The following is an 18,204-nucleotide window of genomic DNA, read 5'->3' on the forward strand; positions in this document are numbered from 1 at the left end:
TGTGTGTGTGTGTGTGTGTGTGTGTGTCACCTCGCAGCTCTGCCACCGGTTGGGAATGTTGGGTCTCAGCTTCTGTTCACACACGACTCTCCGCATCTCCTCCACCGACGGGTCCGACTGCACCAGGTCGTGGTACGGCAGCTGGTAGTCCTCGTGAATGCCTGCGCAAAAGTGTGTGTGAGGACAAATCAGTCTACAGACCAGACGACACAGCAGATCTCACACGATACTCGTCTGTCAGACTGAACCAGGGAAAAAGACTCTGCAGCAGCAAAACTACAGCGGTTATTAGCTTTATTCGTTTGCAATTCTCTTCCGAGAGCACTTAACCAGTTAAAAAATAACAGGAAATAAAAATAAATGATTTCCTTTTGTCTGGCTTGGTCCACTATAAGCAGTGCCTGAGCTCAGTGTGTCGAGCACTTCTAGTGTAGTTCTGCCTCTTCATGACTTCAGTCCCCATTCGTAAGCCAAGGCTTCTGCTAATGACTGAATGTAAATGCATGAAAGCACGTTCATCAGAAGACGGCGCTGGACACTACCTCCGATGGAGCATCTGCTGGCGATCTCCCAGAACACCAGACCCATGGCGTAGATGTCGGCCCGCTTGAACGACTCGAAGTGCTTCATGTTTATCGAGTCATCCAGCACTTCTGGGGCCATATACCTGTGGAACACACACAACACACATTCAGATTTCATAAAGCAAAGACATTTATGCCCCCATGGAACAAAAACACGGTCTTTCTTAGGTTGACTTTCTCATGTTTTTACCAAGGGATGAAAAGAAAGCCCTGAAAAGGAGAGAAATCCGGCAGATTTCAGAATACATGGATATAGAGTTAAAGTGGCCGTACACAGCACAGATCGCCGAGGAACCGCTGCCAATATTGGGCATTTTTACTACGAAAACAAGTGCATACCAAAGTAATGACATACATTATTCAGTAAATAATAAAACATAATCAATTCAAATACAAAATGAAACAAAAAAATGCTTTTACATTTATCTGCGCAACATTTGGTTTTATTTACGGCACGAAAAAGAGTTTGTGACAATTTATTTTAAAGTGTCTTTTGTTACACTTTAATATTGACTGTACTGTAAATGATGCATATTCCATGCAACACATGTTGTTCATTACTATTACTCAGTCTTTAGAGGAAACATTTCTGCATTTCTGCATTGGCTGCATTAAAAACAGTGTTAGAGAGATCGTTACATCCTAATGGGTTAATTCAGTTCGATGCAGTTTCATCTGCGGCATGAACATTACAGCGATGAATCAGGAAATGTCTACATTTATTTCTACACATTAGAGCTGTCAAAATGTCTGGAAAGCTAAATTTGAATTTCTTTCTTAAATATTAGCAAAATTCTAATTATATTCTACTTCTAAAGGCAATCCTTGATGTGAGAGGATCAGAGTGCTATATCGTCTCCTGTGTCCACAAGGCGGCGCAAGCGAGCGCAACAAGCAAATATAAACCAATCAAGCATCGCATCTGTTACTGAAATGACACTCACTTTTTAAAGTGCTTTTTTATTTTGAAACAATTGTTTTAAATAAAATATAATTTCCTTAATGTGCATGCAAGGAAAATAAGGTTACAAAAGTGTATAAAACTGTGTTTGTGCATCAGTAATCTGAGAAACACATGTCAACACACAGCGAAATGAACACACCACGTCAGTGATTTCATCATCACCACCTACTTACACACACACACACAATTGAAGTGCACAGGGTTTGCACATGAATGTGCTGTTTTGTTGTTTAATTCGATGAATATTAGAGATTGGAATAGTACAGCTCTAGCACAATCAATTATCATAATCATCATTATAATTATTATCAGTGTTGAAAACAATTATTTGATTTTTATTTCAGCATTCTTTGATGACTAGAATGTTCAAAAGAACAGCATTGATTTGAAATAGAATATTTTGTGACAAAAATCTGTCAATTACTATCAATACTGTCAATTTACTGATCAGATCCTCATATTAGAGTGATTTGTGAAGGATCATGTGACACTGAAGACTGGAGTAATGATGATAAATTCAGGAATAAATTACACTTTACTGGATATTCACAAAGAACACAGATGATTTAAACTGGAATCATTCTTCTTTTTATTTTTGATCAAATAAACGCAGCCTTGGTGAGCAGAAGAGACTTCTTTTAAAAACATTAAAAATCGTACTAATCCAAACCTTTGGCTGTGTGCCTTCCTCCATATCACTGCTGGGGTTGTGAATGCATTGTGGGAAGACACGAAGAGCCGAAGCCAAAGTGAGAAAGAATATTACCGTTTGGTTCCCACTCTGTGATTGGGCGCGATGTCGATGGTGTCGGTGGCGGAGTCGTGGCGAACGGCCAATCCCAGGTCTGCGATGCAACACGTGCCGTTCTTCTTCACCAGGATGTTCTTGGACTTCAGGTCGCGGTGGGCGATCGCCGGCTTTCCTGGAACCAGATGCAGGAACAGCAGATTACAGGAGGATCAGTCCATCGCTCTCCTCACTCATGAGAGCATTTCTGATGACATCTGAGAGATATTTGTCAAACCACGACTTTGAAGCTTGAAAAAAAATGATAAAGTGAGTCTTTGGAAGAGCCACAATCGCTTTCTGTGACAAACAGATTTAATTCATGGATAAACTCTGATTGGGAACATATATAGAGCTCATCAAACATGAGCACACAGGTGACCATCGAGGTGAACACAGGTGAGGATGAGCACTAGTGATGCGCGGGTCGGCTTTTTTCCAACCCGCGGGTCCCGCTTTTATGAAATTATTTGGCCCGCCCCAGTCCGCACCGCACCACTGTCTCTATTTTTACAACCCGCCCCGCACCGCACCGCACCCGCGACAGTAAAATAGACATAGTAGCTACTGGGCATTGTAATGTAAATGAAAACAGCCTTTATTTCAGCCTGAAAGTGCTTGAAAACATCGCCCTGTAAACTGGCAACAACAGACGATTATGAATATGAACCATAAATCAGGTCATATTAATAAACATTTTCAACTTTTACAAAGCAGAATTTGTATTCATCTAATGCTAAACCATTTTTTTTTTATTTCTTAGACCCCCACAAATATGTCTTGACATGCTGGAAGTGCCCGTTTTTTGTCTGTTTGTACATGTTTCACACGAGTTGCACTTCAGGTAGCCGAGACCACTGTTGTCTCCTGCTGAGAACCGCTCCCGAACATTAGATTTAGCAGCCTGACCTTTTCTTCTTTTAATCATGTATATTCCCGACCTCAATTCACTTTTATTTCTCCGTTGTTGTTCTTGTCGAGGCTGTCGGCGGGAGCTGCTTGACGCGGCGCTTTCATGACGTGTCACGTGACACCAAAGGTTTGGGAACCTCACGCAAGTTACGTTGCTACGGCAATCGTATTGTAACCTTATAAAATATGAAAATAGATATTCCCAAATATTTAATATAGGCTGGAAATTGAAAGCAACATACATGGATAAAAAAAAAACGTAATGACCCGCCCCAACCCGCCCCGCAAATAAAGTGACAATTTCTTTACCCGCCCCAACCCGACCCGCGGGTTACGAGTCGACCCGCGCATCACTAGTGAGCACAGGTGACCACACAGGTGAGGGTGAGCACAGGTACCTTGCGTGCCCACGATCTCCATGTGCAGGTGTGCCAGGCCGCTGGCAGTGGACAAAGACAGCTTGATCATGCCCTCCACCGTCACCGTGTAGCGGTTCAGGTAGTCGAACAGCGAGCCGTGCTCATGGTAGTCTGACACCAGCCACAGCTGCGTCCAGGTGCCGTTATCTGATCGTGACAAAACACACATGACATTCAGCGAACACAGGACACGTCAAACTGCTATTCAAATAAAACTAAACGCACTAAACACGAATAAAAAGACAAAGCACATAACATTATTAAAACAAACTAAAATTTAAAAAAAGAGTTAAAAATAACAATGACTATCATATTAGTATTAAATAATGCTTAAATAAGAGCTGTTTTCTCCAACAGAAACGGAGTTAGAATGAAAGCACTAGTAAACAGTGTGTGGCCCCTGACCCTTGTTGTCGGCGGCGATGAAGCCCAGGATGTTCTCGTGGCGCAGCATGACGGTCTGGTAGATCTCAGCCTCCCGGAACCAGGAGCGCTCCTCCCTGGAGGAGAAGATCTTCACAGCCACCTCCTCTCCCCTCCACTTGCCCCGCCACACCTCCCCGAAGCGGCCCTTCCCGATGCTCTCCTGCAGGATAATGGTGCGCGCGATCGTCCTCTGCACCAGCAGCGGCAGGCCTGGGGACACGTTACCGACAGTAGGAGGAGTTTATGACTGGAACACACTCAGCACTTGTGTCTTTACAGGTCTTTACTACAGTTCACACACACTTCTTCGCCTGTAGTTTTACACTCCAAACCTGTAAGCCTTTTTCCATCTTCGAAACACCAACAAGGACCTACTGAAACCTGAGAGATTTCTGAATAATCAAAAGTAACGTTCCCATGTTTGCAGGATGATAAAAGGCAATGTTTTGAACGTTGGGAAGGAGACGGTTGTAACGGTTGGCAAGAGCATATTTATGTTAGCTGGTGCGTCCTTCACTAGACATAAGAAAGAGTCAGGGAAGGCTGGGATATCTGGGAATGTGTGTGTGTGATCAGATCAAGAGTGTCTGGTGTTTATGATGATCTGTGTGTTTCTGGATGGCAGTTTTCTGGTGTGTGTTCATGTAGTTGAAGTGTGTTTCTCAGATTACTGATGCACAAACAGTTTTATTCACTTTTGTAACCTTATTTTCCTTACATGCACATTAAGGAAGGTCAATTTTAATTAAGAACAATTGTTTCAAAATAAAAAAGCACTTTAAAGTGAATGTCATTTCAGTAACAGATGTGATGTTTCATTGGTTTATATTTGCTTGTTGCGCCCTCTTGTGGACACAGGAGACGATACAGCACTCTGATCCTCTCACATGAAGGATTGCCTTTTAAAGTAGAATATAATTAGAATTTTGCTAATAATTAAGAAAGAAATTCGAATTTAGCATTCCAGATATTCGGACAGATCCACATGTTTTCACATAATTAAAAAAGTAAAGTAATCTGCTGACTAGACGCTGCATTGTAAACGGTAAGAGAGCTTGCAATGTGAGAGAACACACACAAGTCCGTCCAAGTGTTTAACACCACGATTGTTACCATCTATTTGCATTGGTTTATATTCAGCTGGTCGTTTCTATGCGTTGGTTATCCAGTGAAGTGGCATTTAAAGCTGGTGACGTCGTGAGATATTGATGTGCAGCCGACAGAAACATAAATCAGAAACTCATACGATGTAAGTTCTTGTTTTATAGTCACTGTAATAAAAGTAATTTTGATTAGATAATCATCAAGTGCTATAAAATAGAAGCAAATAAAGTGTGAGTATACATAAAATATGCATGTGTGTCTAAATGCAATGCTTTGGCCTTTGTGTAGACGATTAAAGATGGCCATGTAGGCATGATGACTGTGAAACGGGAACACTATACAGTAAGAGTCCATCTGTAACATTAACTAAGCTATAGAAATTGTTAATTTGTTGATTCAAACATTTACTAAAACATCTTTACATTTTAAAGTAGTACCTCTTAACATTACTGATGCACTATGAACTAACATTAATGATCAAGGTATAATTCATATATTAATATTTATATTTAAGTACAGTACGTAGTCATGGTTCATTAATGGGTTTTTTTGTGTAATAAAGTTCAGCACTATTTTGTGTGTTGTGTTTGTTTTCATTCAGAATCTATTTTCGGTAATCTGGTTGTCTGTAAATTGGTCGAGCTCTGGTGACAAGGCCTGATAACACAAATGATCATGTCGCCAAAAATGTGATTGAACGGCTGTTAGGATGTTTGTTCAGACCAACAAAAACATTCAAGAGCAGTCAATGTGACAGATTGTTTAGTTTTTTTCAAATAAGATGTTTGCTTTGGTCACATGTCCAGGAGTCTTAATAGCGCAGGAAGAGTTCAAAACCAGTTTTCTAGTATTTTATGATGCAAACACACAAAAAAAAATCGAAACGATGTCTAAATGATGTCTTTTCTGCTCTGTGACAAACGGACGTCAGACACTGATGGTGCAGCACAGCTTTGAGCTCCAGAGTAACCGCTGTATTTCTGCTCTTCTGGAAGTCAGAGAGTGAACTTATATGGTCATTCAGCTCATCTGCCAAACTTTACACTCGTCTGAACAGACAAAATCATGTCGTGTCAGTGAGAACAGGCCTTTACCCCATTTTTTAACTTTCTTGGCGACGTGCCAGTAAAATAACTGGCACACAGTCTTTAATCCTGCCGGGGAAACACAACGAGACAAAGGGAAGGAGAGAGGGATGAAGATCCACGAACCAGACAACAAAGAGAGCAGCAGACGCAAACAAACACACATAAAGGACGAAAGTGTTTAGAAAGATTAACAGGTTTATATGAAGGGTAAAGAGTGTGAATGAAGCCAGAATAACCGGAATCACAAGAAGCGTTTCTTATGAATCAGATATGGGCGTAAAAGCAGGACTGACACTCGAAAGATGTCTTGAGGCAAGAAAACACAACCAGACGAATGTGACACCACCAGACGAACGCGACACTACCAGACGAACGCGACACTACCAGACGAACACGACACCACCAGACGAACGCGACACCACCAGACGAACGCGACACTACCAGACGAACGCGACACTACCAGACGAACACGACACCACCAGACGAACGCGACACTACCAGACGAACGCGACACTACCAGACGAACGCGACACCACCAGACGAACGCAACTCTAACAGACGAACACGACACTACCAGACGAACGCGACTCTACCAGACGAACGTGACACTACAAGATGAACGCGACACTACCAGACGAACGCGACACTACCAGACGAACGCGACACCACCAGACGAACGCGACTCTACCAGACGAACACGACACTACCAGACGAACGCGACTCTACCAGACGAACGCGACACCACCAGACGAACGCGACACTACCAGACGAACGCGACACCACCAGACGAACGCGACACTACCAGACGAACGCGACACCACCAGACGAACGTGACACTACCAGACGAACGCGACACCACCAGACGAACGCGACACTACCAGACGAACGCGACACCACCAGACGAACGCGACACCACCAGACGAACGCGACACCACCAGACGAACGTGACACTACCAGACGAACGCAACTCTACCAGACGAACACGACACTACCAGACGAACGCGACTCTACCAGACGAACGTGACACTACAAGATGAACGCGACACTACCAGACGAACGCGACACTACCAGACGAACGCGACACCACCAGACGAACGCGACTCTACCAGACGAACGCGACACTACCAGACGAACGCGACTCTACCAGACGAACGCGACACCACCAGACGAACGCGACACTACCAGACGAACGCGACACCACCAGACGAACGCGACACTACCAGACGAACGCGACACCACCAGACGAACGTGACACTACCAGACGAACGCGACACCACCAGACGAACGCGACACTACCAGACGAACGCGACACCACCAGACGAACGCGACACCACCAGACGAACGCGACACCACCAGACGAACGTGACACTACCAGACGAACGTGACACTACCAGACGAACGAGACACCACCAGACGAACGCGACACTACCAGACGAACGAGACACCACCAGACGAACGCGACACTACCAGACGAACGTGACACTACCAGACGAACGTGACACTACCAGATGAACGCGACACTACCAGACGAATGTGACACCACCAGACGAACACGACACTACCAGACGAACGCGACACTACCAGACGAACGAGACACCACCAGACGAACGCGACACTACCAGACGAACGCGACACTACCAGACGAACGCGACACTACCAGACGAACGCGACACCACCAGACGAACGTGACACTACCAGACGAACGCGACACTACCAGACGAACGAGACACCACCAGACGAACGCGACACTACCAGACGAACGTGACACTACCAGACGAACGCGACACTACCAGACGAACGTGACACTACCAGACGAACGTGACACTACCAGATGAACGCGACACTACCAGACGAATGTGACACCACCAGACGAACGCGACACTACCAGACGAACGCGACACTACCAGACGAACGCGACACCACCAGACAAACGCGACACCACCAGACGAACGCGACACCACCAGACGAACGCGACACTACCAGTATGTGCCGGATGTGGTCATGTCATAGAGGAGGTCTTTGAGTGTGTGTGAGAGTGTGTGAGTGTGTGTGAGAGTGTGTGTGAGTATGTGTGAGTGTGTGTGAGTGAGTAAGACTCACCCGAGCCGGATGTGGTCATGTCGTAGAGGAGGTCTTTGAGTGTGTGTGAGAGTGTGTGAGAGTGTGTGAGAGTGTGTGTGAGTATGTGTGAGTGTGTGTGAGTGAGTAAGACTCACCCGAGCCGGAGCCGGATGTGGTCATGTCGTAGATGAGGTCTTTGAGCGTGGTTCCCACAGTAATGAAGGGATGGTCCATCGTGGGGTCCTCCTCGTTCGGCACGCGGTGGTGGAGGACCGAGCGACTGTGGCAGATGTAGAACACCGTGACCATGAGGAAACACACCACACACACCGGACCCGCGATCAGCGCCGCGAACGCTACGGGCCCAAGAGCCACCGGCTTCTGTGTCGGCACTGTGTGTGTGAGAGAGAGAGAGAGAGAGAGAGAGAGACACAGGTCAACAACATTACAGCAATCAAGGCCTTTAAAATACAGATATCAGTATAAAATAAATATATACAGAGAGTCTAACAACACATATATTGAACTCAGAATCTTGGATACAAAAAACAAGAAAATGGAAAGAACACGACAATCTTAATGGCATCTTTTTTAGATCATTTTCATCTGGATGGAATTAAAGTCCAAATCATCATCTTTGAAAGTAACAGTACATGAAAACAGTGATTCTTCAGCTTTGTAAGTTCTTGTAATAGTGTTGCCAGATCTTGTGTTGATTATTGATTGACTGTAAGGAGTGAGGAGACACATGAGTCTTTGTAATGTGTTTCTTCCATCAAACTCACACAGTAACACCCGACTGTGTGTCTGGTTTCAAGTAAAAATGAGTCATGCTCGATTCTGCATGCTTAACATATTATCTGAAGCCTAGTAACACTTATTTCATTTTTAAATAGAGACGTTCCCACAGACGACCGTCTAGACTTCAGACAGACCCATTCCAGGGAAAATCACAAGCTCCCGTAAACAGCACACACACGCCGTGATTCATCCCAAGTGGATATCCATAACATCCATGAAGACGAGTTAATTAGAGAAAAGGGAAAGAATGAGAGATCTGCACAGACGGAAGACTGAGGACAGAACATTGATCGCAACAGAAGTTGATCCCGACAGGCTGGACGAGAGCGTCTGTTCCCGAGAACTCTGTTTACAGGAAGTCTGTGGTCGAGGGCAGAGCCGGACTCCTTCATGCTACAGGAATGTGTGTATAAGTATAAATGTGCGCGGGGAGAGAGCTAGGCCGCAAAACAAAACAACCCCATTATAGAAATATATGATTGTAATGTATATATATCCTATAATGTAAATGCTCTGCTTGTCTGTAGAGCTGGGCAATTAGGCCAAAAATGTTGTGATTCCATTTAAATCGAACTATAAAATAAAAGTAATAATATTAATAATAATAACAATTATTATCATTATTAATTCATGCTTAATTGTGATTATTATGAAAATGGTAAACAAATTAAGAATATGAATATTGTAATATTTACTGTTAAGAATTTTTTCCAGTTTTTTATTTTACAGTAAAATATTAAAATACTATTTGTTTACCAATTTAATAATAATCACAATAAAACTAGCATAAACAAAATAGTAAAAAAAACAAAAAACAATTCTAATTTTCTCTAGTTTATTATTTTACAGTACAATCACAGCACTTAGGCCCGTCCACACTACTGCGTTTCGTTCCTCCCGTCCAGACGAAAACGGCAAAAATGAAGACCTAAAACGGAGAAGTTTAGAAACGCAGCAGACCCATTTTGCGTTTTGATTCTCTGGAGGGCGTTTTAGTGAAGACGGGACTAAACGGAGGACTTTAGAAACGCTGACGCTCGGCTCTCTGATTGGGTGTCGTCAGTCATGGCGTATCCTTCCCTGATTCGTCAGCCACCCATCACATGACCCTTCCCCGGAAGAAAACATACAAAAACAGCCTGGACTACGTAACGCTAGCGACTACAAGATGGACAAGCGTTACTGACTTTGATGTCTTTATTATCAGCTGTTGTGCAAGTACACTTAGCATTTTACAATGCCACAACTGCCAACATGCGCCAGCACGCGCATGCCCAGTGTTGGTGAATGGTCACGTGATCCTCGTTTTCAGTGGTTTTAGTGTAGACAGAGATCGTATTTGTTTTATTTCTCCGTTTCTAAACTGAAACGCAGTAGTGTGGACGGGGCCTTGTTTTGGTGGTAATTTCTTCATTTTCAGACGTTCTGAGGCGTCTCAGCTGCTGATCTCGTGTGTGGTGTCAAACACAGATGTAGTTCATGATGAGCAGCATTTACTGTGACTGAGGCGCTGACGACAGGCGGATCATAAACAGGCGGAAAATAGCTTTACACAATAACTCTACACAAAATATTGATTCGACTGAGTTTTATTATTTTATTAGCCAAAACGCAAAGCGGTTGCTAGCGAGTGTGTAGCGCTGCTGAGTTCAGACGAGCCTGTGCTTCTGTTCTCGGCTGTTATCTGGGAATAATGGAGCTATTGACCAATCAGAATCCAGTATTGCACAGAGCCGTGCTGTATTGCAGAGGAGCGAGTGTCACCTGGGAAGGCGCTGAGGTTGGGGTTCTTGTTGCACCAGTCGGTGTCGCAGCACATGGGGAAGATGCCGGTGTCGTCTTTGGTGGAGGGCGCGCAGACGAAGGGCCGGTCGCGCGGGATCAGCTCGATGTCGCTGATGCACCAGCTCTGCTGTGTGGTGACGCTACCCTGACGCGTGATGGACACGTAGCACAGCCCGTCCGTCGCACACGTGTGGTTCGGGCACCGGTGACAGTAGCACTGCAGGCCTGAGGACACACACACACACACACACGAGGAAGAGTTAGGAAGAAAAAACATTTCACTTAGTCAAACAAAAAACGGTCAGATGAACAGTGTTCACACAATGGTTACGACTTTTAGTTTTTGTATTCAGACTATTATATATATATATATATATTATTATATAAAATATAATTATAAGGCTGATTATATAAAAATTTGGATTTAGATTTATCAGCCAACATATCGGTTATCCGCTTTCAAATATAAAAAAGTATCGGTCAAAATTTTCATATAAGAATACATAAAGGAATGAATAAATAATATATAATAAACTGATCAATGATCAAATCATTTCTGCATTTTAAGTGGCACTCTTTATTTTAAAGCACTCTATGTGATCAACATGTTCATTAGAACAACTATTAAATCAAAATTGCTAAAAAAAAAATGTAAGGAATATTGCAGTGTGTACTGGAAATGATTTCGTTTATGATTTTGTTTATCGGTGCACATCATCATTATAATGGATGGAGAAGACCAGCACTGCTTCCCTCTCATCACGAGTTCTCAAAAGTCCAATAATAAATCATCTCTAGTATAGAAACAGTCTTTTACTCAAGTCAAATATTCAATTATTTGACAAAAATATTGAAGTACACTTTAATTAAATTGTAGTGTTGGCATTGGATCTTGACATTTCTGCAGATATCCATACGTCTCAAATACAAGGATTCTTGTGCATAAAGCCTTGAAACATCCTCCTAAGGTCAATAGCAGCTCATGTTGCAGTAAATCCCATGGGATGACTACAGAATAAAGCATTCTTAGAGCCTGAGATCAAGCAATCGGGATAAAGTGGGAAATATGGATTGCCAGTATTGATGAAGTCAGAGAACCACCAGAGGACTGGAGCCACGCCCTCAAGCAGATCGCCATGGTTACGGGCTCAGAGCGTCGCTAGGCAACAGGCAAACAATGTGTCGCTGTCGGTGCGGGATAATCCGGGGTTTCTCTCGGATCAACAGAGGAACAAAGATCTGCACTGATAAGCAGAAACTAAAAGCAGTCAGTGTTGTGAAAGGTCAGGTGTGTTTGCTGTGAGTCGGGATTATGCGTCTAGAACCACAGTGACCCTGAGCTGTGTGAACCGCACCTGGCGCATGAGCTCTGCTGAAGCTATAGATCATCACTGACGCTATAGATCATCACTGACGCTATAGATCACTAGATCATCATTGACGCTATAGATCATCACTGACGCTATAGGTCATCACTGAAGCTATAGGTCATCACTGAAGCTATAGATCACTAGATCATCATTGACGCTATAGATCATCACTGACGCTATAGGTCATCACTGAAGCTATAGATCATCACTGAAGCTATATATCATCACTGAAGCTATAGATCATTATAGATCATCACTGAAGCTATAGGTCATCACTGAAGCTATAGATCATCACTGAAGCTATAGATCACTAGATCATCATTGACGCTATAGATCATCACTGACGCTATAGGTCATCACTGAAGCTATAGATCATCACTGAAGCTATATATCATCACTGAAGCTATAGATCATCACTGAAGCTATATATCATCACTGAAGCTATAGATCATCACTGAAGCTATATATCATCACTGAAGCTATAGATCATCACTGAAGCTATACATCATCACTGAAGCTATAGATCATCACTGAAGCTATAGATCATCACTGAAGCTATAGATCACTAGATCATCATTGACGCTATAGATCATCACTGACGCTATAGGTCATCACTGAAGCTATAGATCATCACTGAAGCTATATATCATCACTGAAGCTATAGATCATTATAGATCATCACTGAAGCTATAGGTCATCACTGAAGCTATACATCATCACTGAAGCTATAGATCATCACTGAAGCTATAGATCATCACTGACGCTATAGATCATCACTGAAGCTATAGATCATCACTGATGCTATATATCATCACTGACGCTATAGGTCATCACTGAAGTTATAGATCATCACTGAAGCTATAGATCATTATGGATCATCACTGAAGCTATATATCATCACTGAAGCTATAGGTCATCACTGAAGCTATAGATCATCACTGAAGCTATAGATCATCACTGAAGCTATACATCATCACTGAAGCTATACATCATCACTGAAGTTATAGATCATCACTGAAGTTATAGATCATCACTGAAGCTATATATCATCACTGAAGCTATAGATCATCACTGACGCTATAGGTCATCACTGAAGTTATAGATCATCACTGAAGCTATAGGTCATCACTGAAGTTTTAGATCATCACTGAAGCTATAGGTCATCACTGAAGTTATAGATCATCACTGAAGCTATATATCATCACTGAAGCTATAGATCATCACTGACGCTATAGGTCATCACTGAAGTTATAGATCATCACTGAAGCTATAGATCATCACTGAAGCTATAGATCATCACTGACGCTATAGGTCATCACTGAAGTTATAGATCATCACTGAAGCTATATATCATCACTGAAGCTATAGATCATCACTGACGCTATAGGTCATCACTGAAGTTATAGATCATCACTGAAGCTATAGGTCATCACTGACGCTATAGGTCATCACTGAAGTTATAGATCATCACTGAAGCTATAGGTCATCACTGAAGTTTTAGATCATCACTGACGCTATAGGTCATCACTGAAGTTATAGATCATCACTGAAGCTATATATCATCACTGACGCTATAGGTCATCACTAAGGTTATAGATCATCACTGACGCTATACATCATCACTGAAGCTATAGATCATCACTGAAGCTATAGGTCATCACTGAAGCTATAGATCATCACTGAAGCTATATATCATCACTGAAGCTACAGGTCATCACTGACGCTATAGGTCATCACTAAGGTTATAGATCATCACTGAAGCTATACATCATCACTGAAGCTATAGGTCATCACTGAAGTTATAGGTCATCACTGACGCTATAGATCATCACTGAAGCTATAGATCATCATTATAGGAATTACAATGTGTCTATGTAAGTATTAAAGCTTGGAGTAAAATATGTGTTCATATCCCAGCGCACATTACCAACATCATCAGAGGATCTAAAGCATTTTATGAAGTTTAAAAAAAATATTTATGTTTATTTTGTAATTAACATTGGTTTGGATATATCGCCTTGTCAATTTTCCATTTGCCTCCATTTCTCATCATCGAGGAACAAATCAGCCATCGGCTCTATTGTGTCTTTATCCCCAACCGTAGTGCGTGCATGTGTGTGTGTGTGTGTGTGTGTGTGTCAAATCAGTCAACGGCTTTAGGCAAAAACTAAACAAAACTACAATATAACACAAAACACACACACGGAAAAAAAACTACAAAATACAACCACAAAATAAAACAAAATTAAACAAAACAACAAACAGTGATTAAACAAAACAACCATAAAATAAAACAACTCCAAAAGTTAAACAAAACAACAAAATTAAACTAAACAAAATAAAACATAAAAACAAAAACAGCAAATTAAATTGAACAAAACAACAAAATAAAACTAAATCAAATAAACACCACAAAATACAACAAGACAGGCACAAAATAAAATAAAACAAAACATAAGTAAATGACAAAACAAAACACAAAAATAAAGCACAAAAACAACAAAATTAAAAACTATGAAATAAAACAAAACGCAAAGGCTCACGCATCATTTTAGGACGTCATTGTTATAGTGTAATTAAGGAGTAATAGTAATTAACTGCATGTGCTTCCTGAGGGTTAGGGCTTGAAAGGATGCATAATGCTCAGGTATTACTACATGTGACGCAATATAGTATGATTTTCAGCGTTTATTTTAGTTTACGGGCCGGAGCCGGATAGAAACACTCGTCTGTATCTGTAAGCTCAGTGTTTGAGTATTTGAGCTGCTCTTATGAATGTATATTACAAACAAGACGATCAATATCCTCTGTGCTCTACTGTGGTCTGTGTTGCACTACAAAGCTTATAATAAAAAGTATTCTCAAACGACAGCTCAGAATCCTGCCTTCTGGATTGAGATTGTGCGGAGTGAAACAGTAAAGCAAACAGAAGAGTCGAGGTGTAACCGTAGCGTTTCTCTTTGTCTCTGTGAACTACAGCCCTCCTTTGTGTCAGCAGGAGAGAAACAGATCAGAACACACACTAATGTCCATATTCTTGTGCATGTAAACACCTCGACATGGGCTTATTCATGAGATGAGTTTATTTAAAGGTGTGTAACGCCAGGAGAAGGACGGCTTGCTGAATCGCTCAAGGTTTGCCAGCATTATTCTCAGTGTTTTTCCAGCGCGAGGACAGTGTGTGCTAGAACACATCTCTACTGACGGCACACACCGGCTATTTGGTCTAGTGGAAATACACTGAAGGTTTGCATGGACACGAGGTTATCCAGTGTAAATCACAGCGAGAGGGAAACAGGATGAACCAGGCGTCACTGAGCTCACAGAGGTCTTAATTAATGCGCTTTAGAGATTAATTCTGTTAATTGGTTTATAGAAAATGTCAGTAATATGCTGTATACAGTAGGGGTGGCACGGTACATGAAAAAACACCCGAACCGTTCGGTTCGCTTGTCTCGGTTCGGAGCGTCTGTGCGTCTCACGGTTCGACGCATGCGCAATGTAACCTCGTGCCCGTATGTGACGTTTGTTTTCTTTTCGCGCGACATAAGCTTGTTCGACTTGGACCGGCGCTGCACAGAGCGACCGGTGAATAACATCACACTAGAGCGGGAACGACGGCTCCGTCACTCACTTTCGCGGTATTTGATGTCATTACCGATCGCTCTGTGCAGCGCCGGTTCAAGTTAGTAAACAAGCCAGTAAAAGTGGAGTATGGAGCGCTGCAGGTCACGGCACGCGGAGAAATGGCAAGTGGGAGAGATGAGGGAGTTGGAGGATGCGCCAGCGTCCTATAAGTCTATAAGTCCGGTGTGTGGGGACATTTTTGATTTCATGTTATGGTATTTTAATATAACGTTACAGTGGCACTTTATATTTAGATAAGAGCTTCAGTCAAATGTTTCCAAACCCTGCACTTTAATTTAAACTGAAAAAAGGTACCCTCACTTTTTGGGAATAGAAGCATTGTTGATACTGTTTTTTGTGTTGAGGTTGAACTTTTCACTTTATGTTTATGGCCTTTGCTATTTCTATAGCCTAATTATAGGCAATGAGGTTTCATGTATATTGACTTATTCATAAAAGACAGTGTAGTTCCTTTTTTTTTCTTTTAAAAGATAGAATTTTTGTAAGAGCTACAAAAGTTGTCAGTTCATAAATGCAAGTTAATTTCTTTGTGATTTGTGTGATAAAAATGCACAAGTTCTTGTAGAGATTCACATTCTCCTTTTTTTTGCCAAATAAACGAAAAGCATGTCAATTTCTTCTCTCTTGCTGTGTCAAAATCTCACATAGCTTTCCTCTGAGATAGTCCCAAAATGTGCTTAAAGTCAAAGAGTCAAATTCAGTTTGTGCATGATTGCATGAATATAATTTTTTTTATACTGTATCCTAAAGTGTGGATAATTAAGCTATATATCACATGATGAAGTACATTTCTGAAGTGTTAAAGATTAAAAGAAAAAAATAACAAGAACCGTACAGAACCGAAAACCGTGACCCTAAAACCGTGATACAAACCGAACCGTCGGTTTCGTGAACCGTGCCACCCCTACTGAATAACTGTGATAGATCTAACTGTACATGCAAAATAATTTCACAGTAAAAGTCCAAAATTCCCTGCATTACACTTTACATTTGATGTATTTTTGTTGAAATAACGATGTTTCTTCATAGTTTCTTCTTCGAGATTCTTAGTCAATTCTTCACTTCTGAATTAGGCCCAAATCTAACATGGATTAGAAAGGCAAATATGGCCAATCGTGAATGCATTTTGACCAAGTGGCAACCTCCTGATCTCTCTCTTGAAACCAACATGGAATACCTTAAACTGCACTTCATCGACTGGCCACTAGAGACAGGCTGCAAAAGAGTGTCAATCACATAGACCTCCATGTTAAAATATCCAACTTTACAGCAGAAAAAGTGGAGTGACACGTGGCCAAGATGGTGACGGCAGGCTCCGCCCATTTTGGGCTTTTCTGAGATAGGATCTGAGAGGATCTGAGAGGATATGAGAAGATATGAGAGGATATGAGAAGATATGAGAGGATATGAGATGATCTGAGAGGATATGGGAGGATCTGAGAGGATATGAGATGATCTGAGAGGATATGAGATGATCTGAGAGGATCTGAGAGGATATGAGATGATATGAGATGATATGAGATGATCTGAGAGGATATAAGATGATCTGAGAGGATATGAGAGTATATGGGAGGATCTGAGAGGATATGAGAGGATCTGAAAAGATCTGAGAGGAAATGAAAGTATATGGGAGGATATGAGAGGATCTGAGAGCATAAGAGAGCATCTGAGAGGATATGAGAGTAGATGAGAGGATATGAGAGGTTCTGAGAGCATATTAGAGGATATGAGAGGTTCTGTGAGGATCTGAGACGATATGAGAGTATATGAGACTATATGAGAGGATCTGAGAGGATATGAGAGAATATGAGAGGATCTGAGAGTATATGAGAGTATGAGAGTATCTGAGAGTATCTGAGAGTATGAGAGTATATGAGAGGATATGAGAGTATATTAGAGGATATGAGAGGTTCTGAGAGGATCTGAGACGATATGAGAGGATATGAAAGGATCTGAGAGTATATTAGAGGATATGAGAGTATATGAGAGAATATGAGAGGATCTGAGAGGATATTCGAGGATATTAGAGGATCTGAGAGTATATGAGAGGATATGAGAGGATCTGAGAGTATATTCGAGGATATTAGACGATCTGAGAGTATCTGAGAGTATATGAGAGGATATGAGAGGATCTGAGAGTATATGAGAGAATATGAGAGGATCTGAGAGGATATTCGAGGATATTAGAGGATCTAGTATCTGAGAGGATATGAGAGGATATGAGAGGATCTGAGAGTATATGAGAGGATATGAGA

At 41.9% G+C, this 18,204-nt stretch overlaps 1 protein-coding gene across 1 annotated transcript in view; it reads right to left on the reverse strand.

Moving 5' to 3' along the window:
• tgfbr1b (transforming growth factor, beta receptor 1 b) overlaps nucleotides 1-18,204 on the reverse strand; it is a 36,908-nt gene that overhangs the window by 2,159 nt on the left and 16,545 nt on the right. Inside the window, exons 2-8 of the mRNA XM_039666394.2 lie at nucleotides 10,911-11,156; nucleotides 8,501-8,737; nucleotides 4,072-4,302; nucleotides 3,646-3,813; nucleotides 2,315-2,471; nucleotides 543-667; nucleotides 31-161 (exon numbers count right to left, since the gene is read on the reverse strand). Of these exons, the coding sequence (XP_039522328.2) occupies nucleotides 31-161; nucleotides 543-667; nucleotides 2,315-2,471; nucleotides 3,646-3,813; nucleotides 4,072-4,302; nucleotides 8,501-8,737; nucleotides 10,911-11,156 (1,295 nt within the window). The remainder of the gene's footprint in view (nucleotides 1-30; nucleotides 162-542; nucleotides 668-2,314; nucleotides 2,472-3,645; nucleotides 3,814-4,071; nucleotides 4,303-8,500; nucleotides 8,738-10,910; nucleotides 11,157-18,204) is intronic.

Source organism: Pimephales promelas, chromosome 22, assembly GCF_988280905.1.
Source record: "Pimephales promelas chromosome 22, fPimPro1.hap1.1, whole genome shotgun sequence".
NCBI lineage: Eukaryota > Metazoa > Chordata > Actinopteri > Cypriniformes > Leuciscidae > Pimephales > Pimephales promelas.